This window comes from Micrasema longulum, unplaced genomic scaffold, assembly GCF_059751315.1.
Source record: "Micrasema longulum isolate JH-2025_06_02 unplaced genomic scaffold, ASM5975131v1 h1tg000869l, whole genome shotgun sequence".
Taxonomy (NCBI): domain Eukaryota; kingdom Metazoa; phylum Arthropoda; class Insecta; order Trichoptera; family Brachycentridae; genus Micrasema; species Micrasema longulum.
Genome location: NW_028278061.1, coordinates 252,408 through 279,519, shown reverse-complemented (window position 1 = coordinate 279,519; position 27,112 = coordinate 252,408). Strand labels below are relative to the sequence as shown.

General features: G+C 32.2%; 1 protein-coding gene across 3 annotated transcripts in view; it reads left to right on the top strand.

Annotated features, from left to right (window-relative positions):
- Positions 1 to 27,112, top strand: part of CRMP (Collapsin Response Mediator Protein) — a 98,651-nt gene that overhangs the window by 36,858 nt on the left and 34,681 nt on the right. For all 3 annotated transcript variants that reach the window (XR_015823170.1, XM_088231292.1, XM_088231291.1), the window contains exons 2-3: positions 4,185 to 4,279; positions 24,923 to 25,107. Coding sequence is in view for 2 of the 3 variants with exons in the window: in XM_088231292.1 (XP_088087418.1) it covers positions 4,185 to 4,279; positions 24,923 to 25,107 (280 nt within the window). In the remaining variant the exon portion in view is untranslated. The remainder of the gene's footprint in view (positions 1 to 4,184; positions 4,280 to 24,922; positions 25,108 to 27,112) is intronic.

Below are 27,112 nucleotides of genomic sequence, written 5' to 3'. Positions count from 1 at the left end.
TCTTATGTACTAAATATAAATATAACACAGTAAAGTTGAGAATAACTAGATAATAATAATAAAGAAAAATAATACAACATTAGTACTTAAAAAATAAAAGTTTTTTAAGCAATAAAACAAAAGTAAAAAATAAAAAAAGTTATATTTCTAAATTATACCTCTATTTAGTAAAATCATCATCATCAGTTGGTTGGAAGAAGTTATGACTGAACTTAGAGATTCCAAAAATAAGTATCGCTGCGGCATTCAATACAGACTGAAGGCGAGTCATTTTATTCATTGGTAGCCATTGTCTTGTATAACATGATTAATAAATGCAATATTCATACATAAAATAATTATGTGGCTAGATCAAACTAAAAGAACGAAATGAAATGTCAATAACAATGCCGGAAATATTAAACTAGAAATAAAAACACAAAATTACCAATTATGTGAAAATATCCGTAGACAAGGCTGGATTTCACCCTCACTGATATTTTCGAGGGGCCGCTATGCGTTCAGGATCGACGCGCTGAGATTATCGAGTAGATAAATAAAAAGTTGAGTGTTTCTTCCCCGTTATATTTAATCTATTGACATGTTTACACTTTCATTTACTACCATCAGCTAACATTTCCCTAAGTGCGTCAGTGAGGCGGATACAGTTACGAAAATCTATTAGATTCGTCTACCGCTCTATATATTTACATATGTGGATACGTATATATGCTTTATGTACCAGCATATCCACAAATAATAAATAGAATCATACCCTCACCCTCCATTTCAAAGAGACGAATGATAGGAAGAGATTTCACTGATGTTCGTTGAAATATTTTTTCAAAATAGATTATTTATTTATATAATTTTATTCGGGATTCTTACAACTGTTACATAGAAAATAAGTAGATAACAGATATGTATTTATTTTATTTTATTTATTAATTTACATACATAAGTTTATTGTACATTATTTGAGACATAAGTCCCAACTCCAAGGGACTAAAAGTTCTGTGTTGATCAGAAACATATTTTTTTTATGACATGTATATATGGCACATAATTATGGTAAACAGTAAACTCAAACATTCGGAAAATCATCAAGGAGTTTCCTACTCAAATCCCTCCCACTAAATAAAATCCAGTCCTTAACTTTAGTTATAAATGTGCTAAACTTGCCTTGTTTCTTTGTTGTTCTCAATATGTGTTATTTTCTAAATGCTAATATTATTTATGTCCCGAATTGAGTTGTTGTAACTCCTGGGAATGTAATTCAACGGTTTATACTTGTAAAATTCTTTGTGTTTTATGATTTATAAATAAAAAATAAATAAAAAAACTCCTCTCTTGAAAATAGTTTTTGTCCTTGAGAGCTTAATGCGCTCTTCCAAAATATTGACCACTCTCGGTGCGATAAATAAGAGATGTCTCTGAGCAAAGGTCGAACGGGTTTTGTTTATGACATAATTCATGCTCTGGGAAAACCTCGTACGGACATTTTTCTGAGACCTCTCAACTCCACTGTAAATCTAATAATACATAATATATAAGAAAAGAGTTTACATAACAGAGAAATATCACATACTACGAATACCGATAAAAATATATGAAAAGGATTAAGAATAATTAATCGTATTTTCAAAATAAATATGGATATTTGGGAGAAATGTTAAAACATAAATTCTTTTTTTTTTTTTAATACATGACTAGTAAAACGCGACATGTTTGGCTTTGATAGTTGTGACGTCAAGATTCATTACAATGTTCTCAACAAATTTTAATGGTCAGGAACAAATGAACATGAATCGTGACGTATTAGGGGTGTGGCCAATGGAATTACCGTTTTTGCGGGAATTCAAAATTACAAATTTGAAAATATTTTTTAAACTTAGTACTAATAAGTAATTAAAAAATATCATTTTACTGGACAGTATTTCATAGACCTTTATTACTTTAAAAATATTTTTTTAAAGTTATATTTTTCTATTGCATGTGTGTGACATGTGTTCGTCGGCCTCGTGGTGTAAAGGTCAGCGCGTTTGCCTACCATGCAAGAGGTCTTGGGTTTGATTCCCGATATAATAATACCATATTTTTATCAGATCAGTTAAAGATATTTTAAATTTATCTCCTGCTTGACTTTTAACTTTTAATTAGATTTTTTATTTTGTCTTTCAATTTTAACTTTTTAATTTTAATTCTTAATTTTAACTTTTAATTTAAACTTTTAATTAACTACACAAATTAAAGTTTTTAGTTCCTCTCTCCACACTAAGATTAGTATATTTGTCTCTGGGAGAATCTATAATAAGATACGGGATCACTGCTTGGGGACATTCTTGTTCAACAAACATTAAATATGTACAAAATGTTCAAAATGCACTTGTCAAATTGATTGCACCCAATTATGTATACAATCAGAGGAATAATACCCCATTTATGTATGATAAATTAAATGTTTTACCAGTTAAGGGTATTTTATGGAGCAAAATTGTTATCCAACAGATGTTCAGCTCGATATATAAAAATAAATTAGAACACAGCTATCTAACAAGATTTACATCTGTTGATGGCCTAGTAGTACCAAAATTTAAAAATAAATATGGACAACGTACGTTGGATTATATTGTTCCAAAAGTATTTAATTTGTTGCCACTTGACATGAAAACATGTCATAGTAAAAATAAAATTAAGTTTCTATTACGTAAGTGGTTAGTAGATAAAACGTTCCTATATTGATTTATTATTTATGTAATATTTATGTAATACATTTTTTAAATTTTTTAAATATTTTTACTTATTATTATTTTTTTTACATATATACATTTTTTGAAAAAAAAAAATTATTTTATCCCTCATTAATTACATTTTTGTTATTTTCTTTGGTTAACCTTTTCTTTTCTTTTATTACTTTCTTACTTTCTTATTTCATTTACAAATGTAAAATGTTAGATCTTAATTTTAATATGTACTTTTAATTTTCTTACTATTTTTTTTTTTTTTTTTTTTCTGTAGATATGAATTGAAATTCTAGATTTACTTTACCTTGTTTAATTTATTTTTTATCTTGTTTTGATTACATTTATGAGCACACACTATTTATATATGTGTCTATTATTATTTTTTTCTTATATTTAAAATATATTTAAGTGATTTACTATTCTTTAATTTTAATTGTATTATTTTACTCTATTTTCTTACTTAAAAAAAAAAAAAAAAATCTTTAAACTATTTTTATGTTTATTATTTTATACGTATACAGTATTATGTCTGTACTCTTCTTATTTGATTATTAATTAAAACTAATGTCTGAGCACCCGATGACAAACTATTATTGAATAGTTTATCGGGACAAAATATATCTTAATACTTTGTTTTCTTTATAATGTATTATAATGTAATAATATGTATATTTTATTGAATATAGACTATAAAAAAAAAAAAATAAAAAAAAAAACTTAATTTTAATTTAAACTTTTCATTTGAATTTTAATTTTTACTTTTAATTTTAAACATTTGATTTCAACTCCTAATTTATACTTACCTACATCTACTACCTGCATCGAATAATTTATTGTTGGTTGTGATTTTTTACAATTAAATTGAAATGTTCACGGAAGCAGAGAGAGAGGGAGGAAAGTAGAGTAGCTTTACAGTGTCTTCTCCTTTTTATGAACTTTTTATGTAATATTTTTATTTTTACTTTTTTAGAATTAAATTATTTTTCCCCTCTCCTCCTGCATTCATTAGTGTGAAATCTGTAATTGGTCTTACTTTTTAAAATTGTTCTTTTGTACCTTGTTGTATATAAAGACTGTATGATTTCATTAATAAATAAATAAATAATTGATATGAAATATTTATTTCAAAAAGGGTGTTTTTACACTAGAATATTTCATAGTCCCCGGACTGGTACCTGAAGCGTAAGACTGATCATCTTACCTTCATCTAACAATTAAAAATAAATTATACTGTTTTTTCACCCTTCTGTAATATTTGTATTTTTAGAGATTAGAGTTTTGCAAGTTGGTCAGAAGATAAATAATATTAATGTAACATTTTTATTTTAAACGGATATCTAAATCTAAGGAAATAAAAATAATAGAGTTTATACTGCCTGCTAGGCCAGAAGCTTTGTGTAAGATGAAATTTCGAGATGTTGCCTTTTTGGTCTAATTTAACTATTGTTTTTTTTTTTACAGAGTTCTCAAAACCGTCTCCTTATCAAGGGTGGTAAATTGGTAAACGATGATGGGATGCAAGATGCTGATATATATATCGAAGACGGGTTTATCAAGTAAGTCTGAATCAATATTTTAAGTAGAATTCACAATTTTTATCTGATTTCTGTATTATTTGATAACAGGATGATTGAATAGCATCCGAGTGTCTCTGTTTATATTGTCAAGATGTTCATTAATCTTGATCGCTTCTCAACTCTTAAAGCCGCTGTGGTAAAGGCGCCCTTGAGGTATTTTATTACGAAAATGGCGCTATATATAAGTATATAAGTTATCCATAATTAATTAATTAATTAAAAAAAAACACGCATGTGACGGTAGTGAAGCAGAATAGTCCCAGTTTTAAAGGTTGCCTTTTAGGCGTTTTGCTGTAGGTTTTTTAATATTATTTTACTTCATTTTATTTTATTTTATTTTATTTTATTTTATTTTATTTTATTTTATTTTATTTTATTTTATTTTATTTTATTTTATTTTATTTTATTTTATTTTATTTTATTTTATTTTATTTTATTTTATTTTATTTTATTTTATTTTATTTTATTTTATTTTATTTTATTTTATTTTATTTTATTTTATTTTATTTTATTTTATTTTATTTTATTTTATTTTATTTTATTTTATTTTATTTTATTTTATTTTATTTTATTTTATTATTTATTTATTTATATATTCATTTTTTATGTATTTTTTATTTATTTTATTAACAGCGGATTTTACTGCTCATGCTATTACATAAAAATAAACAAACAAACAAACAATCACGCCGTTTCCCCGTAAGGGTAGGCAGAGAGGATAGAACGCCACAACACTCTATCTTTGCACACAGATCTCGCTTCCTCTACATTCATACATCTTCTCATGCACGCGCGCCGATTATTCCGACTTTTGACATGTCCATCTTTAAGTATTTGTTGGATTTGGTCATGCCATGTCTTTCTCGGTCTTCCTCTATTTCTGCATCCATCAACATTCGCATTGTAAATATTCTTAGCCGTTCTCTCGCTGTCCATTCGTTCTACATGTCCAAACCAGCGCAGAGCTCCTTTCTTGATTTTGTCGATAATGCTTGTCTCAGCCTTACATAATGTACGTAAATTATGTACGTAAAATATTACATAAAAATAATTAGATATATATTAACAATATTAGAGCCAATCAAAAAAATCCGCTATAATCTAATAATACATTATATCCGCTAGTATCTAGTTGGATAATTTATATAGCGCCATTTTTGTAAAAATCACCTCAAGGGCGCTGTACAATTAATAAATATCCCAGTGCGTCTTGCAGCTACAGAGCGCATGGACGGTTGGGATTCTAGTTCCTCGTTTTTAATTAAGATCAATCAAAAATTATAACAGATATGAGCTAGATTACAGGACGTCTTACAGCTACAGAGCGCATAGACAGTTAGAAATTTAGCCCCCATTTAGACATTTTAAAAATTGACAAATAAATTTAGTGTATTATAAAATAATGAAAATATGAATAATAAAAAGGAAATATATAAGAAAAGAGTTTACAAAATTGTATGTGTGCGACGTTTGTATTCGTCGTATGTAAGGGCGGGCATATTGCCTTAAGGCAATTTCTTCCTACTTAACCAAACCGTTCAGTTAGAGAAAATTACAAGTACATGGACATATTCTCAGGTTTTGAATTTGAAAAAAAAACTAAAAACCTACTCTATACTATGGAGAGAGGAGAGGGGTTAGGAAGAAAAGAAGAATGTGAAAGAACAAATAAAATATTTACATAAAGACATTTCAATCGTGATTTAAATGTAAATATAGAAAGAGGGTGGATTATTCCGCAATCGTGCAGCTACTACTGTGAAAGACGAGGAAAAAAATTAGAGCGGTGGATGGGTATTAAAAGGGTTCTCTCGTTACTATAACAAAGAGATAGTCCATGTTGTGATAGAGGTTGGAAAAGCTCTCTCATATAAACTGGCGAAGTGGGATTATACCAAATTGTAAAAAAAGTGATAGAACAATATTTTGAGTTTGTCCAAATTTTTGTAGACAAGGACTGGATTCAACTCCCTGGGAAGCTGTTTATATTAACATATAATAACAGAGATGAAGAACATTTAAGATAAGGTAAAATAGAAGTCTAGGCATTTACAGGACTTATGACCTGTTAATGGCTGGTTTAAGTGGCCACTTTACACAATGTTACACGGCAGGCAGAATAGTGAATGTTACACGGTGTGTAATGTGGCCACCTTAACCTGTCATTGACAGGTCATAAGCCCTGTAGATGCCTAGACTTCTATATTACCTTCTCTGGAATGTTCTTTATCCCTGTTGTTATATGTTAATTGAAGTGCTTGAATGGTAATGTCTATTCTATGCCTGATGCCGAGCCAGTGCAGTATTTAGAATGAACGTAAGCACTAATTAGCCATACAATTTAATTTATTGTATTAAAACTCTACGCTCGGTTGAATTTTTTTTATTTACTGGTCAAAACTAATGAAAAAAGTGACTCGATAGGCTGGGGGAAACGCAATTAGGGTACATAATTAAATGTCTGATTTGTTCTTGCGAGGTATGAATTTAAAGGGTTAACCCTCTCAGACGTGAATCAATAAGGAAGTTCAGTGCTACGGGAAATTGGATATAAAAATATTTTTAACTGTTTAATTATATAAAACCAGAATTTTCCGTTTTATTCAGTTTTTGTAAAAATACAAATTTTTATTTATTGAAAAGAACAATGTTTGAGTATGTCCAAATGGTTGCAGACTGGCTGGATTTCCTCCCTATGGAGTTGTTCATATTTAAATTTATTGCAACAGAGAGGGAAAACATTTTTGAGAATAGAATATAGGAGTCTAGGCATTTACAGGACTCACGGCCTTTCATTGGCTTGTTTAAGTAGCCACTTTACACACTGTGTAACATTCATCTGCCTATGTTTAAACATCTACATTTTGACTTTCGTGAAGTAAAGGAGCTGAAACCTTTATTATGTGGGTGAGATTCATCCGGCTGAACCAAATCACCTACTAAGCAACGCCTGAAAACAATTTTCCAATTTTTATACTTCTTCTTTTACCGGGTAGTTAATTCAACAATGTTTGAGTTTGTCCAAATTAGGCCGAATGGTGAATGTTACACAGTGTGTAAATTGGCCACTGAAACCAGCCAATGACAGGTCATAAGCCCTGTAAATGCCTAGACTCCCATATTCCCTTCTCAAAAATGTTTTTCCTCCCCCCGCCACCCGCCCGCACTCGGGTGCAGAAACATGTACAGAGAAAATATTATTATTAATTAAATAAGGGCAATGCAATATATTTATAAATTTAATAATAAACCCTAATTCCATAGGCCTCGGTATAACGAAAGCCACCCCCGAAGGGAACAAATTAAAGTCTTTATTGGGGAGGCAGCATTTCATGTTTACATGTACCGAGGCTTCTACACTAGCTATTCAAGAGGCCCCAGGAAGGGATGCCGAGTCTACACGACGTCCGTAACAATATACTTGTTTTACCATTCTTTCGTCGTCCATTTTTAAATATTATCATTATACTTGACTCCGATTTACACTCTCGCCTGATTTCATCATTCGTAACCCTGTCATACATTGATATCATACACATTCGTCTAAGAGATCGCATTTCAACCGCGTTCACTCGGCTTTCATCCTTCCTCTGCCAGTTCCATGTTTCACTTCCATACATAAGTGTTGGGACTAAAACTCCGTTGTGCACTGTTAGTTTAGCTTCGATTGACATATTTTTATTAGCAATTACTGTGTTAGTGCTCCGTTCATTTTGTTGCCCGCATTCACTCTCCTTTCAACATCTTTTTCTCTCTTCCATCTCTTGAAAACATGCTTCCCAGACACATAAATTCTTCTACTTGTTCGAGATATTCGTTGTTCACATTTATTATGCAGTCAGTAACCTCACTTCCCCTTTCAAATACCATCACTTTTGACTTACTTTCGTTCATCGCTAATTCGCTCTCCAGGCACACATCATACATTCTAGAGAGGGTTTTATTATTTTTCCTTTTATATTTTCTGTTCATGCGTATACCTTAAAAATTAAAATAAATAATAATAATTAACATCGGGATTGGCGTGGGAGGAGGCGAAACGTCCACATGCTTGACTTAGGAGCGAACGCGGAAAAAATAAATTTAATTTTTTTTTTAATAAAATTAATATTAAAATGGCGATCGATCATTAGCCATGCAAAACTGCATACACACGTAGGGAACAGTAAAGCCATTTATTTAGTCGTATATTTAAATTGTAATATGGAATTCGCGTGACCATAAATCCTTAAATTCGCGACACGTACTCTTAATGCTAATTTTGTTAAAATCAATATTGATTAGTTCCGCCCATTCGTACGCAATATACGAGTACGTTTTGTAATATGCAGTAACTTATAAAAGACACGTTATTCATTTACTAGCTCAAGCAGATTTAGCAAAAATGAGATATGAAATCATTATACACGTGCAAACATTCGTGTGATTTTTTTTATTATTAATAGAGAAATTAAAAAGCAATAATCTATCTCTATATATAAAAATTAATGTATGTAATGTATTTCCGTATTTTTTCTATGAATTAAATGTCAAGATCACGTCAAAACATGGCTGGCGATTAAAAAATGACTAAATTCGCGTTGGGCATGGGTTGAGTGTCATAATTTTAGAGGGCTTAGAGTAAATCGCGCTTTGAATTTTCTTCATTTATTTATTTATTAAGGAAATCATACAGTCTTTATAAAAAACAAAGTACAAAAGAACCATAAAGTAATACCAATTATAGATTTTACACTAATTTATTATGAATGCAGGAGGAGGGGGGAAAAATAATTGAATTCTAAAAAAGTAAAAATATGAATATTAAAGAATAAGTACATAAAAGGGAGAAGACATTGTATAGCTCCAACTCTACTTTCCTCCCTCTCTCTCTGCTTCCCAGGGAGTTAAATCCAGTCCTTGTCCACAAATTTTTTGACAAACTCAAAACATTATTTTAATTTATAATTTAATTATGTTTAATGAACGACTTGTTCACACTTTAATTCACTTGCTATGTTTAAATTTTATCCACCGTTTACTTAAACTAAGTGGATTAAAGTTTCAACCTGTCCGTCATTAGCCTAGCCGAACCGTAGGGGGGGATTCGAATCCCCCAGAGACCGATTTAAATTCGATAACTCAAGTAATATTAAAGCTGTTTGCCGTATATTTTGCATATTAAATCATTTTCCTGTTTTTGTTTTTAAATTTTGAAATAGTTGTTTTTTTTATATTTTATATTAAAACAAAAAAGACGTAAATAATACAAGGTTCAATTTCACTTTATGTACAAAAGCATTCGGCAAACTAACGAAATTGAATAAAATACACGAATGAGTAAAATATGTGTACGCGAAAACATGAATAAATTATTGCACGGTCATAAACACTTCCAACGTTTTATTCTCCTGTAGCTCAATCACAAATAACAATCGACGTGCTAAAAAACATGCTAAGCAATTTCCTCGTTAATAAATACAGTTCACGGGCGAAAAATCGGCGTTTACTATAAAAAATAATACAATTTTTTGCATTTGCAAAATAGTAAGGAGTATCTAATACAAAAAAGAAAATTAAATTACAATTACTATTACTATGGCGACTGCTTTTCTTGACATTTGGCTCGCCAACACGCTGGCTAAATGCAATAAATATCGTGATAAATAATAAATAAATAAAAAAAGCAGTTTTGGAATATTTTCCATATACACCGGCGAAATTCAAGTATGTGATTGCGCAGCAGGATTATACGTCGCAAAACGTAAATATTTCGACACTTACTTTTAGGTGTCCACGGTTGTCACATTGTTATCGCGAATACGATAAACAACCACGGTGAGAAATCATTATCACGTCGCTTATTAGCACGTCGATAGTTATTTGTGATTGAGCTACTGACGCCATATACAAATAAACGCTGGGGTCGTTCGGTCCCCCCGTTCGGATCATGTGTAATTTTTGGATGCTTAGTGAGGGAAAGGTTAAGTTTCAATTTATAAATCAGTGTGGACTCAACAACTACTACAACAAACCATCCCGCCGTTTCCCCATAAGGGTAGCCAGAGAGGATAGAACGCCACAACAGTCTATATTTGCATACAGATCTCGCTTCCTCTACATTCATACAGCTTCTCATGCACGCGCGCCGATTATTCCGACTTTTAACATGTCCATCTTCAAGTATTTGTTGGATTCGGTCATGCCATGTCTTTCTCGGTCTTCCTCTAACCTCTACCTCTAAGGGTACATTTTTTTTTTTTACTTTTTTTTTTTTTTTGCACCACAACAGGCCAGGAGGCCTAATTACAGTGGTGAATTACATCACAGAGCACCCAGGCTTGAGAAAAATCACATTTTAATTTTTGTGTTCTCACCGGGAATCGAACCCGGAACCTTCCGTGCGTGAATCAAGCGTCTTGACCACTACACCACGGAAGCCGCCATTTGTGCATCTATCGTTCATAGTTTTACCACAATTCGCCTGAGAGATCGCATTTCGACAGCATTCAGCCTTCTTTCATCCCTGTTTTTCCAAGTCCATACTTCGCTCCCATACATCAGGGTCGGGACCGGGACTCCGTTGTGAACTGCCAATTTGGCCTCTGGTGACAAACACTCATTTAAAGTGGAATTATTTAGAGTGATTTGAGAAATTGAGAATATTGAAAATGGTATTTCCTTTTGTAATTAATAACTCACAATTTCACCTCACATTCACCTACTACAGACTATTTTGAGGTGTAAACAACTAGATTTTAATACATGCACATAATAGGTGGGTAGTCTGATGCTTGGCTAATTAACACCTTCCGGTAGTGATGCGCGTAACCGAACGGTGGAACTATTCGAATAATTGACCGGTTTAGAGTTCCGATTACTCACTACTTATTGAATCATGGATATTGAATAAAAAAACGAATAAAGATAAAAAATAGGGAAATATTACATACTACGATTACCGATAAAAATATATGAAATGGATTTAGATTAATTCATTGTAAAACATTTAAGTTTGTAAGTGAAAATTCTTGATGGAAGTTCATTGTAATTAATTATATAAATAAAACACGAGTGATACTTTAATCCACAAATTTGGAATATCCAGTGACCGGTTTCATCGCTTTCGCGACATCTTCGAGACTGGTATCTTTATTAAAAAGTTCAATGTATTTATACAGAACAGAGGTAAGGATACATAATTCAAAGTTATATTTATAATAAATTAAATAAAGTTATTTTTATCTTAAGGATCATTATCATCAAATTTTCTATGGGTTAACTAATGAATTTATATAATGTTATTTTAATGAGTTTAAGTATTTTTTTATTTTAGAGACACCAAAAATAAAATAAGTGTTCTTTTTGGGATTCGGTAAAATAATTTGCTTTCACAAGCATAATTATTCTAGATATATATATTTGCCTTATATCTAATATGTCGAATTCCTCGAACAACTTGACGCTGGGGTACCTGAAGGGCTTTTTTATAATTATTTTAATAATAGATTTTTAGGTTTTAAATCTGAATTATTAGTTATTATGCCATAAGTTATAATTGCGTTACATAAAATATAATATAGTTTGAGTTTAATCGGGGATAAGATGTTACGTATCGACTTGAAGATCTGAGTCAATTTTCGTCATAATAATGTTTTTTTAAGTTGAAACAAAAATCTGAAGACTAATTTTATTCAATAGGTTTGAAGGTTTTCACGGTCACTGATATTAATATGTTTCTTTTTTGGGTGGTACCGTGTGTGTTGAATTTTTTCTGACGTTTCGGCTACCATTGCAGGAGCCATCTTATAGTATGTGTTTAAGTAATAATAATTTGTGCCGTGTCGCAGTCGGCAGTAAGCACATTTCTATTCATTTTTGTAGTATGTAGTGCTGGGAACCATGTTGAGTTTAATTTCAGCCCGTCGTCTTTGTTTATGTTATTTGGGTGTCTGTGTATTTCAATTGCCTCTTTTATTAGTTGTGCTCGGTAATTACTGGGTTGATGCAAAATTTTTGGTTCAAAGGCGAAAAAATGTTCGGTGTCTATAAAGTGTTCCGCTATTGCAGATTTGTAAGGATGCCGCTCTTTTGTGTTCGTCAATCCTTTTCTTTGCTGTGCGCCCTGTTTGTCTTATGTACACTATATCACATCCTTGAAAACTCAATTTATAAATTCTTAGCTCCTGCAATGGTAGCCGAAACGTTGGAACAAATCCAACACACACGGTATCACCCAAAAAAGAAACATATTAATGTTATTAAATTTTCAACACATTGGGATACAAGTTTGAAAAAGTTCTTTTTTTTATTTTAATAACCATCTTTAAAAATAAATCGGAATTGAAATAATCGAATTATTCGGTTATCAAAAAGTGTAATTATTCGATTACCATAACCGGTCACACACAGTACATCACTGCCTTCCGGTCCGTAGCCGAATTTCCGCTACGGGCTGCGCATACAAGCTATATATTAGAATGTAAGTACCCTATGTGCCTTTGGGCGCAGTAAACTGAGCGTTTTATCAGTGCGTCAGTAATTGCCGGCCGGCATACAAATTGGTTTAGCAGCTATTGTACGTAGGTGGCCAACCATTCCCCGGCATTATTACAGCGCTACGAATTTGATGCTCGACATTTTAGAAGTATTTTTGTTGATTAGTTTATTGTTTTGTGGGACTCACCCGGAAGCCAATAGCCACTGACTTCGTCTTAAGAGAAAAGGCTTTGCACTTTTAGCCGATGTGCTAAACAAAATGGATTTTTTACCCTTGAAAACAGACGCACTATATCAGGGCTGGTATTACAAACGCTCTCGCGGCCGTATTATCTAGTGTATTTACATACAAAATACACGAGCAAAACTGTTTTCTCGTGCCGCGAGAGCGGTTTAGGACAGCACCCCTGAATTATGATTTTTATATAAATTATTAAATAATAATGTAGACTCTTTAAACCTACTATCCAAAATATTTTTTTATGTCCCCTTTCGCGTGACAAGAAATAAATATTTATTCCATCTGCCAGTCTGTAGCACTGACTATGCACAACACTCTTTCCTCTATCGTTCTTGCTCAAATCAAAATGATTTTTTGTTCAACTATTGACATATTTAACAGGTCTATGAAATACTAGTGACATAAAAAGTATTTTTAAATTTGTAATTTTAAATTCCCGCGAAAACGGTCATTGCATTGGCCACGCTCTTAATACGTCACGATTCATGTTCATTTTCAACTTTGTTCCTAACCGTTCAATTTTTTTCTGAACATCGTCACGAATCTTGACGTCATAATTATCAATGCCGAACTTGTCGCGTTTTTCTAGTGACATGTTTTTTTATAAAATCTTTTTTTTTTAAAGTTATAAGGAACACATTTCTCCACAATAACCAGATTAATTTTAAAAATACAATTAATTACTCTAAATCCATTACATATATTTTTATCGTTATTCGTAGTATGTGATATTTCCCTATTCCCAGGCACCGCCTATTCTCAGAGATATTATATCACTCAATTACATACATTAATATTATTATTATAAATTAAATTTCTCTTTTGAAATTTTGTATTACTACTAAAATCGCTTTAATGAAATTTTATCGACTTCTCTTGGTTTAAAATCTTCTCCTTATATTGCTTTTTCAAATTTTAAAGATTACTTGCTATACTTGTTATTCCTTCTTTATTTTTTCTTTTTTCTCTGCTGCCACTGGCATGTTTTTATACTTTTAAACTTCTTTTAATTACTTATATTATATATGTTTATAAAATCAATATATTGCTGCTCTTACTATAATGTGTCATTAATTTTGAAGATGTTTTTTAAATTGACCTAAATTTATTGTCTTATATTTCACTTAAAGATTCTTCTCATCGTTTCTTTGAATCCCTTAAAATAAATATGTGTTTATGTTTTTCCTTTTTTAAAAAAAATGTTATTACTATTTTATTTTATTTTTTACATCTGAGCATGTTTTTCATTCTTTATTTCCATTCTTAATTTTTAATATAATTTCCATTTGTAAATACTCACTACAAACTACAAACCTTAAAATATCTTTTTTTCACTTAAATTTTAATTTTTAAACAACTTTCATTTATGTTTTCTTTTTCCTTCTCTTTTTTATGCTTTCATAATTAACCTTACATATAATTGCTTTTTAATATGGAAACTTCACTGGTCCATTAGAATTAAGTCTAATTGTGTAAAATATTAAACTTTGTAACTGTACTGTATGTTTCCTGAATAAAAGAAAATAAATAAAAAAATAAAAAAATATATATATAAAACGTGGATATCAAAACATAATAAAAACACACGATCTGCATTTAAGACTTCGAGCTAATCCATGCCAATCCATCTTTATATCCACACTTGTTAGTGACGAAGAGACTTACAAAGCGGGGAGATCTTTTCCAAAGAACTCCAAGTTGTTTGACGAATTGACTAATCTACACTTTCCGCGCATTGGGGCATATAAATAAAAGTTACTCTTAGGAGATTTGATAAATCGCAAATTTTGACTTCAGTACCTCAATCACAAATAACTATCGACGTGCTTAAAAACGTGCAAAGCATTTGAGCGATCACAATGAACAATAATTAACATGCTTAAGCTATCGCAGTCATAAGTCAACGCGGGTGTAATCTCTAAGTCGACGCACGTGTCGGTTTGTTTTTTGTTTTCCTCGTAAATAAATACATTTCAATGGCGAAAAATCGGCGTTTACTATAAAAATAATACAATATATTACATTTGCAAAATAGTAAGGAGTATCTACTACCAAAAAGTGAAAATTAAATTACAATTACTATGGCAACTGCTTTTCTTGACATTTGGCTTTCCAACCGCCGCCGCCGGCTAAATGCAGTGAATAGCATAATAAATAATACATTTATTAATTAAAATAGCAGTATTGGAATATTTTTCCATATTTACACCAATGAAATTCAAATATGTGATTGCGCAGCAGGATTATACGTCGCGAAACATAAATAATTTGACATTAAATATTATGTGTTCATGGATGTTCCATTGTGATCGCGAATACGATAAACAACCATGGTGAGAAATTGTCATCACGTCGCTTTTTAGCACGTCGATAGATATTTGTGATTGAGCTATTGGTGACACGGTTGGAAACATGTAAAGAAATTGATTGCAACAGAGATGGGACATCTTAGGAAATATGACCACATTTCTGACTATCGTAGGCAACTGAAATGGCTCAAAATTAGACAGCGGAGAGACTATCACCCCCTCTCACTTCTGTTCAATGTACTTCATAATCCTAACGCTCCTATATACCTGCGTGAAAAATTTCAACGCTTATCAGTTCATGGATTACCTCTTCGTTCTAATTCTCGAAGCTCTCTTTTAATACCCATCCGAAATTTCTGGCCACTTTACTCACTGTGGAACATTCACCATTCTGCCCATGTTTAAACATCCACATTTCCTCCACTCTTCCATCTGTTGACCAATGACAGGTGAAAAGCCCTGTAAATTCTATTCTATTCGTTCTAATTCTCAAGGCACTCTCTTAATACCCATCCACAATGCATCTTTCTTCTCTTACTCATATAGTGTCCATGCGGCTCGATTGTGGAATCATATTCCATCCACCATCAAAGATGTTACTACATTATCTCTGTTGAAATCACGTCTGAAGAAACATCTCCTTTCTCTTCCTTAATCTTTCCTCCTTTCCTCTTTCCTCTTTTTTTCCTTTTTCCTATTGAGTAATAGTTTTGATTTAAGGTAATTTATTACGTTTATATCTATTTTAATACACACGTTAACTACTGTAGTAGCATTTTATTTTTATCAAACAAAGAAAACAAAGATAAACTAACTGTATTACAAAATAAAGCCTTTAGAATCATTTTGAAAAAAAACAGATATACGAGGGTAAAGTCGATGGTAAATGAAATGAAATTATTAACATATAAACAAAGAATATTTTACAATACAATGATATTTGTTCATAAAATTATAAACTCTAATAAAAAAACAGAATTTTGGAAAAAAAATGATCGGAACCAGCATGAACACGATCACAATACTAGAGAAAAGAACAAAATTAGACTTCCATTTAGGAAAAAGGCAAAGTCACAAAATTCAATTTTATTTAAAGCAATTAAAAAGTATTACGAAATGGAAAAAAATATTTATGAAGAAAAAAACATATCAAAATTTAAAATAATGGTCAAGACAAATGTGATAAACAATTTATAAATTAAATATATTTGCAATGTTATTATTAGAACACACATAACAATATGTATGATATGTGTGCCCTACTTTAAGATTTAAATAAAAATATTAAAAAAAATAAAAAATAAAAATATATCTTTAGCTTTTTAATCTTTTTTCTATTGAATATGTTCTGTAACTTGAATTATAAAAATAAAACTTTTATTTTATTGGTTGGTTGGAAGAAATTGCCATTTGGCAATAAGCCCGCCAATGTACAAATAACATTATGTACAAAAAGTTAAATAAATAAATAAAACATCACTTACAGCATTAAGTATTTTTAAAATGCATACATTTCTCCAATGAAGACAGATTAAGAATTTGCTCTATTTCAACATTGGAATAATTAATCCTTTGAGATCCAAACAATCATGCAGCATTACTGGACAGACTTAAAGTTTTTCAAGTATTTTTATTTTAATTATTATTTCATTATTTAGTAGACAATTGAGGGTATTTGAAGAAAACTTAGAAATCTCCATTGAAGGAATTACTGAGATATTTGCGAAAAACTTTAAAAAAATTGTTGTGAGATTTGTAATTATGCTTCACAACTCAATGAAGAATGCTTAGTTTGCTGTGTCAAGTAGTATGATTAAAATTTATTTTTGTAAGATTTAGAGATGATTTTGAATTACGCTATTATTTGGGTAGGTAGGCGTAAGTACGGTTTATTTCGGCATCAATAACAAATTTTTCGTTTTTGGTGGAGATTTCTAAGCTCGCTTCTAAGACCCTTAAGTAGACATAATATTATGTCTGTCTGTATGCTCCCATTACGTTCCCCCTAGCGAAATTAAATAGAAACCGCGATAAAGGGGGAGATATGAATGCAAATTTATCGATTTTTATATCGTTTATGTTTTGTCACGCGCCGCAGTCAACAAAAATTCGTTTGCTAAGCTTTGCATTGGTACAAATATTCCTACAAAAAGGCTATGTTAATTATTTTATTCTTAAGTTTATTTACAGAAATCTATAAATTTTACTCATAAATAGGGTAGCCGTAGATTTTTTCGAAATCTTTAATGTTTTTCCACAGAGGATGGAATACAAACTCTGTTGGCTTATGTATAAGTCACTGCACAACTGTGCTCCGGAATATCTAAGGGAACTATGCATTCCAGATGAACTAGCTGACAGGCGTCTCACGCTTAGATCAGCTACATCTACGTCGAAAGGAAAAGTTATTATACCTCTACGCAAACAGCGCACTAAATTCGGCGAACGTGCGCAAATTTGCGGTCGCAGGCCCTACGGCATGGAATGCTCTCCCAGCAGAAGTCCGAAACTGTGAGAGTGAAGTGATGTTTCGGAAGAAACTTAAAACCCACTTGTTCTCTAAATCATTTGAATAAATTCTTAGCATGTGGTGACAAAGTACATTATTTTTCTTAAAGTAAAAAGTTAAAATTAAATTTATATCTTTGTATAATCACTTTGTAAAGCGCCCTTGAGGTATTATATTACAAAAATGGCGCTACATAAGCTATTTATAATTAGGTAAATAAATGCATCACTATTAACGAAATACGATACGAAATACGACAATGTTTACATTTAAATCATTAAATTTATGGTCAAACATATCAATAAATGTTAAATAGTTGGATAATTTAAAAGCGCCATTTTTGTGAAAATCACTTCAAGGGCGCTGTACAATTAATAAATATCCCAGTACGTCTTGCAGCTACAGAGCGCATGGACGGTTGGGATTCTAGTTCCTCGTTTTCAATTAAGATCAAACAAAAATTATAACAGATAGGAGCTAGATTACAGGACGTCTTGCAGCTACAGAGCGCATAGACAGTTAGAAATTTAGCCCCCATTTACACATTTAAAAAAATGACAAGTAAATTTAGTGTATTACAAAATAATAATAATATGAATAGTAAAAAGGAGTAAGATTATAACACGCCTTGCTGCTACTAAGCGCATAGACGATTGGAATTCTTGACCCCGTTTACAAAATTTAGGTATTTTAAAGTTGATATATTAAAGCTAGATAACCAATCATCGTGCAGCTACAAAGCGCATGGATGAGAGGAATTCTAGCAAAGTTAAAAAAATATCAATAAATTTATAAAAAATAGAGTATAGTAGTAAATTGGTCAAGTGTTCATGCCAAGAAGTAAGCAATAAAAAACTAAATAAATCAAACACTGTTTCAACTCCATGGTTAACAAAGGGAGATAGATGTCCGAAGAGAAGCTTTTGTAGACAGTAGGTAGATACCGTCGCCATGTGGCCCGCTGGCTAGTAGATAGTTTCTGGAAACGCACGTGTGTAGTACTATTATGCCTTTTGTTCCAATGACTTGGTGTCCATTTTGGTCCGTATTATTTCGTTTTATGAGACGCAACATTCCTGTTCAAATTCACATTTTTACATGAATATTACACAAACGCGTGTATAAGCGGTTTGATTTATTATTTTGTATATTATTAGAAGGCAGATATTTGAAATATTATGTATTTATCAATAAATGTCAGTTCACTTTTAGTAGCACTGTTGTAATTTTTTAATTATGGGTGTAGTGTTCTAAATAGCAAAATTAAGGTACTTTCGCGTCAAAAACTGATGCATTCTTAAACGGTTTTAAAGGATTCAAATAAAATTTTATGATTTTAAGGTTACAGACGCACTATTTTTGTAAGTTTCCATTGTTCACTATTTGTCACATATTTTGTTAAGAATAAAGTATAAATGTTACTAAATATTTGTATGTAACTACATATCGAGTATTCCATGACTACCGATTTCGTCAGTAGCTCGATCACAAATAACTATCGACGTGCTTAAAAACATGCTAAGCATTTGAGCGATCACAATGAACAATAATGAACATGTTTAAGCTATCGCAGTCATAAGTCAACGCGTGTGTAATCTCTAAGTCGACGCTTGTGTCCGTTTGTTTTTTGTTTTCCTCGTAAATAAATACAGTTTACTGGCAAAAATCGGCGTTTACTATAAAAAATAATACAATATATAGCATTTGCAAAAAGTAAGGAGTATCTAATACAAAAAAGTAAAAATAAAATCACAATTACCATGGCGACTGCTTTTCTTGACATTTGGCTTGCCAACCGTCGCCGCCGCCGCCGGCTAAATGCAATGAATAGCATGAAAAATAATAAAATTAAAAATGAAAATGAAAATAACAGTTATGGAATATTTTCCATATTTGCACCGGTGAAATTCAAATATTTATTTATTTAACTTTTTGTACATAATGTTATTTGTGCATTGGCGGGCTTATTGCCAAATGGCAATTTCTTCCAACCAACCAATAAAATAAAAGTTTTATTTTCATAATTCAAATAACAGAACATATTTAATAAAAATTATAGATTAAAAAGCTAAGGATATATAAAAATAGATATAAATGTATTTGTTTATAAATTACCTTAAATCAAAACTATAACACGATGGGGAAAAGGAAAAAAGAGGAAAAGGGAAAGGAGGAGAGATTAAGGAAGAGAAAGGAGATGTTTCTTCAGACGTGATTTAGACAGAGATAATGTAGTAACATCTTTGATGGTGGATGGGAGATGATTCCACAGTCGAGCTGCATGGACGCTATATGAGTTAGAGAAGAAAGAGGAATTGTGGATGGGTATTAAAAGAGTGCCTTGAGTATTAGAACGAAGAGGTAAACCATGACCTGATAAGCGTTGAAATTTTTCACGCAGGTATATAGGAGCGTTAGGACTATGAAGTAAATTGAACAGAAGTGAGAGGGAGTGATAGTCTCTCCGCTATCTAATTTTGAGCCATTTCAGTTGCCTACGATAATCAGAAATGTGGTCATATTTCCTAAGACCAAAAATGTACCTTGTGCATGTATTCTGAAGTCGTTCAAGTTTATCGAGTTGCTCACAGCTTAAATCAGTCATGGAAACATCAGCGTAATTTAGAATGGATAGTAGTAATGCTTGTACAAGGGTGCATTTAGTATTAATGGGTAAGAATTTTTCAACCGTCTGCGTCTTAGTGAAAGTCTACTGAAAAATATTTTACGGCTTAATTCATTAGTATGAGCTCGCCATCATGTTCAGCTGAAAATCTTATTGGGGTCCGTCACTAATTAGTTACACTAACATGCGCATCTCACTATACACCTTTACCATATTAGTTGCAAAAAAATACAAAACCAAATTGCTGATAGGACACATACTTTTAGAAGCTGTTCAAGTGTACAACGCTCTACCCGATTTATTTTTTTTAAAGAAATATTTGCGTTCTTATGATTTACACAAATATTTTAATTTTGGGGTCGTTTTTAACGAGTTGTAAATAACTCACTATTGAAAAATGGGAATCAAGTTGGGCTAGAGTGGGGTTCGAACCTCGGACCCCCGATCCTTGAGTCGGCAACAGAACCACTAACCAATTTTTAAATACTAAACAAGAAACCGTCAGCTTTCGTCCTCAAAGCAAAACAGCATTAAATAATATGTGTAAAATAAATAAATGTGTTGAGTAAATAAATTTATTTGTAAATGTGTTTTTACACTAAAATATTTCATTGTCCCTGGACTGGAGACCTGAAGCGTAAGACTGAACCTAACCTTCATGGAACAAAAATGATCAAGATAAGCTGCAATTGGTGTACCTATGCATTGGTGCACCTATGCAGTGCCCTATACACCATCAGGTTCGGAAATGGAATGATGTTGATCACTTTACCACGGCAAAAATAATATTTTTCACTGCTAAGTGTGTATAATATTTAGGGCTGGATTTGCGTGACACATTTTGTATCGGGGAGAATAATTTGAGTCACTTAGTTCTTTCTTCGCTTCAAGTACAGTCGTTTTTTGCGTGTTGATTGGTTCCTGCGATTACTTGACATGCGAATATCATCCCTAAGATCTTTTACAAAATGGGGTTCATACTGCTAAATAAATTAGTATAATTTTTGGTATGAATACTAAAGTATCTCAACAGAGATGGCGAACCATTAGTTTTTATTAACTTTTTACACAAAAATATTTCGTGAACATTTGCGTGCTTATTGCCATACGGCAATTTCTCAAACTTGCCAATCATCATCAAACAGTTCTCGGCATCCGACGGTGCATAGGGCACTGTATTGGATATGTAAATGCAATGTACCTTAATCACCTGTTACAGGAAGGTAGGGTGATCAGTCTTACGCTTCAGGCGCCAGTGCAGGGCCAGTGAAAAATTCCAGTGAAAATTAAATTACTTCCTCCACATAGCCAATAACCGGTTAAAAGACCGCGGGTCGATGTTTTTTTGTCGAAAATCAAGTAGCTTTATCTATTTTCAATAAGGAGCTTCAGTGTTTTAAAAAATATATTTATTAAAGAATATCAATAGTGAAGCGTAAGCTGGTTCACGACAGCAGGTATATTAAATTTTGCAAACGTCACAGCGCAAATGGATAATAAGGAAATGGAGTGAATGGACCGACCTTTTTGTATTTTTTTCTTATTCCTCTGCTTAAGCGGCAAAACTCCACACTGATACTTCGTTTTCTTTGTCACAATAAAATTATTTTAGTTTTTATGAATTATAATTTACTATGTGTTTTGTACCGAAAATCGATACATGTACTTCTATCGAGTTCAAAGCGGACAGTGAACTTCAGGTGACAAATTAATTTTATTTTATTTTATTTTTATTTATTAAGGAAAAACAACAGTTGTTATATAAAAATACAAAATAAAAAAATAGTACATACATCCAGTTAAAGTTTTTCACAAATATAATGAGAGAACACGTTACACAGTTAACAGAAAAATAATATATTATATAAGATGAATCTCACCCGCATAAATAAAGGTTTCAGCTCTTTAACTTCACAAACATCAACAGATGAAAGAATTGAAGAAATATAGATGTTCAAATATAGGCAGAATGGTGAATGTTACACAGTGTGTAAAGTGGCCACTTAAACCAGCCATTGACTGGTCATAAGCCCTGTAGATGCCTAGTCTTCTATATTACCTTCTCTGAAATGTTCTTTATCTCTGTTGTAATATGTTAATATAAACATCTCCCCAGGGAGTTGAATCCAGTCCTTGTCTACAAAAATTTGGACAAACTCAAAATATTGTTTATTATTTAAGACATGAGAAAAAAAAGAGCTCTTAAGAAGGTTAAGGGATGAGGAAATAGAGTGGAGGAGTGGAGGAGAGGGATTTTCAAAATATAGTTGACCAATTCAAAAAATTTTATATTATAATAAAATAAACATAATTAAAGGAATATAAAACTTATTACACACTGACAAATTTTTGTATTAAAAATATTTAAATGGGGACAAAGTAAATAAAATTTGGAGCAGCTACGATAAATAAACGAGTTTTGAACATATTTTTTTTTGGGTAATAAATTATAAAAAAATGAACTTGTCGTGTTGACTTTACGGGACAATTGATTAAAATACGCTCCAAGAGATATGGACTATCGATAAAATTGTTTAAAATTTTGAAGAGGAAAGACAGATCAGGAATGCTTCTACGTTTAGTAAGGGAAGTTAAACTATGAAAGGAAGAGTCTTCATACGAGTCAAATAATAACTATAAATTTGTTTTTCAAAAGGGACATGATTGAATTTGGCGAGAGAAAAGGAGACGGGTGTAGGAATTAATTTTTACTGTTACACATTATCGAGAACGGCCTAACCGATCAAACTAAGCCAAAAAAATATATATATTTATAAACCCTTACGGATAACATACATTTGACAGAATTTTTTAACTTTTTTAAATTCATATTCTACTGTTAACTAACTAACTAACTAACCATCACGCCATTTCCCCGGAGGGGTAGGCAGAGAGGATAGAACGCCACACCACTCTGTCCTGGCACACTTCCTTTGCTTCCTTCACATTCATACATCTTCTCATGCACGCACGTCGATTATTCCGACTTTTCACACGACCACTTTCAAGAATTTGTTGTACTTGATCATGCCATGTCATGTCTCTCGGCCTTCCTCGACTTCTACAACCAGACACATTCGCATCATAAATCTTTTTAGCCGTTCTTTCATCATTCATTCGCTCCACATGACCGAACCATCGCAAAAGACCTTTCTTAATTTTGTCGATAATGCTTAACTCAGCCTTGCATTCTGCTCTAATTTCGACATTAGGGCACCTATCATACATTGTTTTTCCGCACATTCGCCTGAGGGATCGCATTTCAACATCATTCAGTCTACTTTCGTCTCTTTTTTTCCAACTCCATGCTTCGCTTCCATACATTAGGGTTGGTACCAGAACTCCATTATGAACTGTTAATTTAGCCTCTTGCGATAGACACTTATTTGCTACGACAGACTCTAAGGCACCATTAACTCTGTTACCGGCACTAACCCTCCTTTCAATATCCTTGTCCATATTTCCATCTCTAGTAAACATACTACCCAGATATACAAATTCTTCGACCTGTTTAAAACTATCTCCATTTACTACAATCTTACATTCAGTCATAGTTACATTTCTTTCAAAGACCATGACGTTCGACTTTTGCACATTCATTAGCAAATCACTCTCCTTGCACACTTCGTAAACCTTTGTACCCAAGGATTGCAGTTCCTCTTCGCTGTCAGCTAGGAGGACTGCGTCATCGGCGTAAAGAAGGCAACTGACAATTAGATTACTCATTTTCGCTCCCACATCCATACTTTTCAATTCTTTCATACATTTATCCATGTACATGTTGAATAACCACGGTGACATTACACATCCCTGTTTGACTCCTTTAGGGATGTCAAACCAGGAAGTTAATGACCCATTTACCCTTACACACGCTACACTATCTTTGTACAAAGAAGCAATAGCGCGGACAAGGTTGTCACTCACTCCATACTCCGATAGAACCATCCATAATTTTTTCCTATCAACTCGATCAAATGCTATTCTACTGTTAATGGTAATATATTATTTTGAAGCCCTCAAAGAGAATATCCGTCCAGGATGCGAGAACCTGGTGCCGGAGGTTCTGGAAGGAGTGAAGGAAAATGCCATAAATCGGGACCGTATGGTCATCCATTCTGGCGGCGGCCCCTTGGCCGATATCATTTTCTTAACTAAATGGAAAAAAGTTAATCCAAAAGCAGAATCAAAATTTTTCCTTCAAAAAAAAAATTACAGTCAAAGAACATCGGGAGATAACTTTTGCGCCACCTCGTATAATAAATCAATACAAAACATTTTTATATCCAATTTCCGGTGGCACTAAAGTTCCTCATTTCATAAACCGTGATTTTAATTATATTTAACTCGGATACATTCGGATACATTCTTCCTCTTGGCCGAATTTAGATTACATAAACAGTAGCATAAAAAGCAGCTTTAGGTGTCCGGCTTCACCCACTCACCTCTCTTTCCTTTGCAGGGAGATCGGTCGCAACCTGATTATTCCCGGGGGCACGCGCACCATAGACGCCAGCGGCAAGCTCGTCATGCCGGGGGGCATAGACCCGCACACGCACCTGGAGCTGGAGATGATGGGGGCCAAGACCATAGACAACTTCTACTCGGGGACCCGGGCCGCGGTGGCTGGAGGCACCACCATGATCAGTAAGTAGAGACGAAAAAAGTATCGATCGAACTGGCACATCAGCCCTCGCAGAGAATACGTTGAGTTTTGACACGTAAATCATATTTTACTGTAATTTTATGTATTGTCTTTCAGATAATAAACTATAATTGTATTTAAATATATTTTTATACATAACAAAATACCCATTGACATAATTATACATAGACGCGCCCTATAGTTATTATTTATTTATTTATTTATTTATTGATTTACACGCCCAATGGGCTTTTACATATTTTAGAAATTACATTTAAGTGCAGCAGTGAAACATAAGTATGTAAATTTGGTAAAAATAAAAGATAACATAAGAAAAGCTAAAAGATACAATAATAAGTAAAAATCAGGAAATGTACCAACATAGGTATATGGTACATAGAAAAATATTTAAAAAATTTACATATGAAAACATACACGCATACATATACATACATATAAGTTTATACATTATTAAAGAGATACATGAGAAAAAGAAATAGTAAAAAAAGAAAAATATTAAGAAATTTTACATAAATTAATTTATAACCTTTTGAATACTTAACCTATATTTATATAAAGACAGACAAAATATATCAACTTCACCATACTCGTTACCTAGCCGGTGTAGTCTAGGTATTGGTGAATTGTAATAATAATTGTGACTGCCAGGAGATTCAAAGAATAACGTTAGCTGCCGAGTATTTCGAAGAGGTACTTTCAAGCTGATAACACTAGTTAATTCCGGGACGTCCAATACGCCATTCGCTATTTTATATAAATTTAATAAGTCATTTATAATTCTTCTTTTACATAGAGTTGACATATTTAGTGTACATAATAAATTATCATAATCAATATTTTCAGCGGGTATATTAAGTTTGTAATTGATGAATCTAAGGAATTTACGTTGTACTCTTTCTAACTTTAAAATATGAACATTGTAATAAGGTGACCAAATTGTTGAATTGAATTCTAAATTACTTCTAACCAAGGCAGTAAATAGCACTTTGAGGGTAGTGATGGAATTAAAATCCTTTACGGTTCGCTGCAAATATCCAAGACATTTCATTGCCTTATTAGTGATGGTATCAATGTGAGGAATAAATGTCAATTTTTCGTCAAAAACTATCCCCAAATCCTTTATTTGTGTAACTCTTCCCAGATTGATATTATTAATGTTGTAATCGAATATTATGGGTTTTTTACTTCTTGTAAATGATATTACACAACACTTGTCGACATTTAAATAAAGTTCATTTTTCTGGCACCAGTTGTACAGCCTTACCAAATTAGACTGAAGAACTCCACAATCGGTATCAGAGGTAACAGTTTTTGAAATTTTAAGATCGTCGGCAAAGAGAAGAATGTCTACTTTCTCAAATATCGACACAATGTCATTAACAAACAAAGAAAACAGTACTGGTCCCAGGTGGGAGCCTTGGGGTACCCCACTAGATGCCTCAAACTGATACGAGTTATAACCGAATACTTTTACTAAGATTTTCCTTGATGACAGGTAGCTTTTAAACCATTCCAAGATATTACCAGTAATTCCCAATGAACTAAGTTTGTGTATTAAAATTGTATGAGAAACCTTGTCGAACGCTTTACTAAAGTCAGTATAAATTGTATCAGTCTGATGACGTCTCTCCATTGATGTGATCAACCGATTCTGATGCAACATAAGGTTTGTAAGAGTTGATCTACCAGTTATGAAACCATGTTGTAACGGAGTGATAACTTTACTAATTTCATTGGTGAACTTAGTTAGCAAAACAGATTCCAGTAACTTTGGAATGGCTGACTGAATACAAATGGGTCGGTAATTGGAGACGTCAGTTTTATCTCCTTTTTTATAAATGGGGGTTAAGTATGAGATCTTCCATTTCTTGGGAAAGTTTCCAGTTTTCAAGGACAAGTTAAAAATTTTTGTAAGTGGACCAGTTAAAGAGGGACAACATTGTATAAGAAGAAGTGTAGGGATATTGTCTGGCCCAGCGCTTTTTT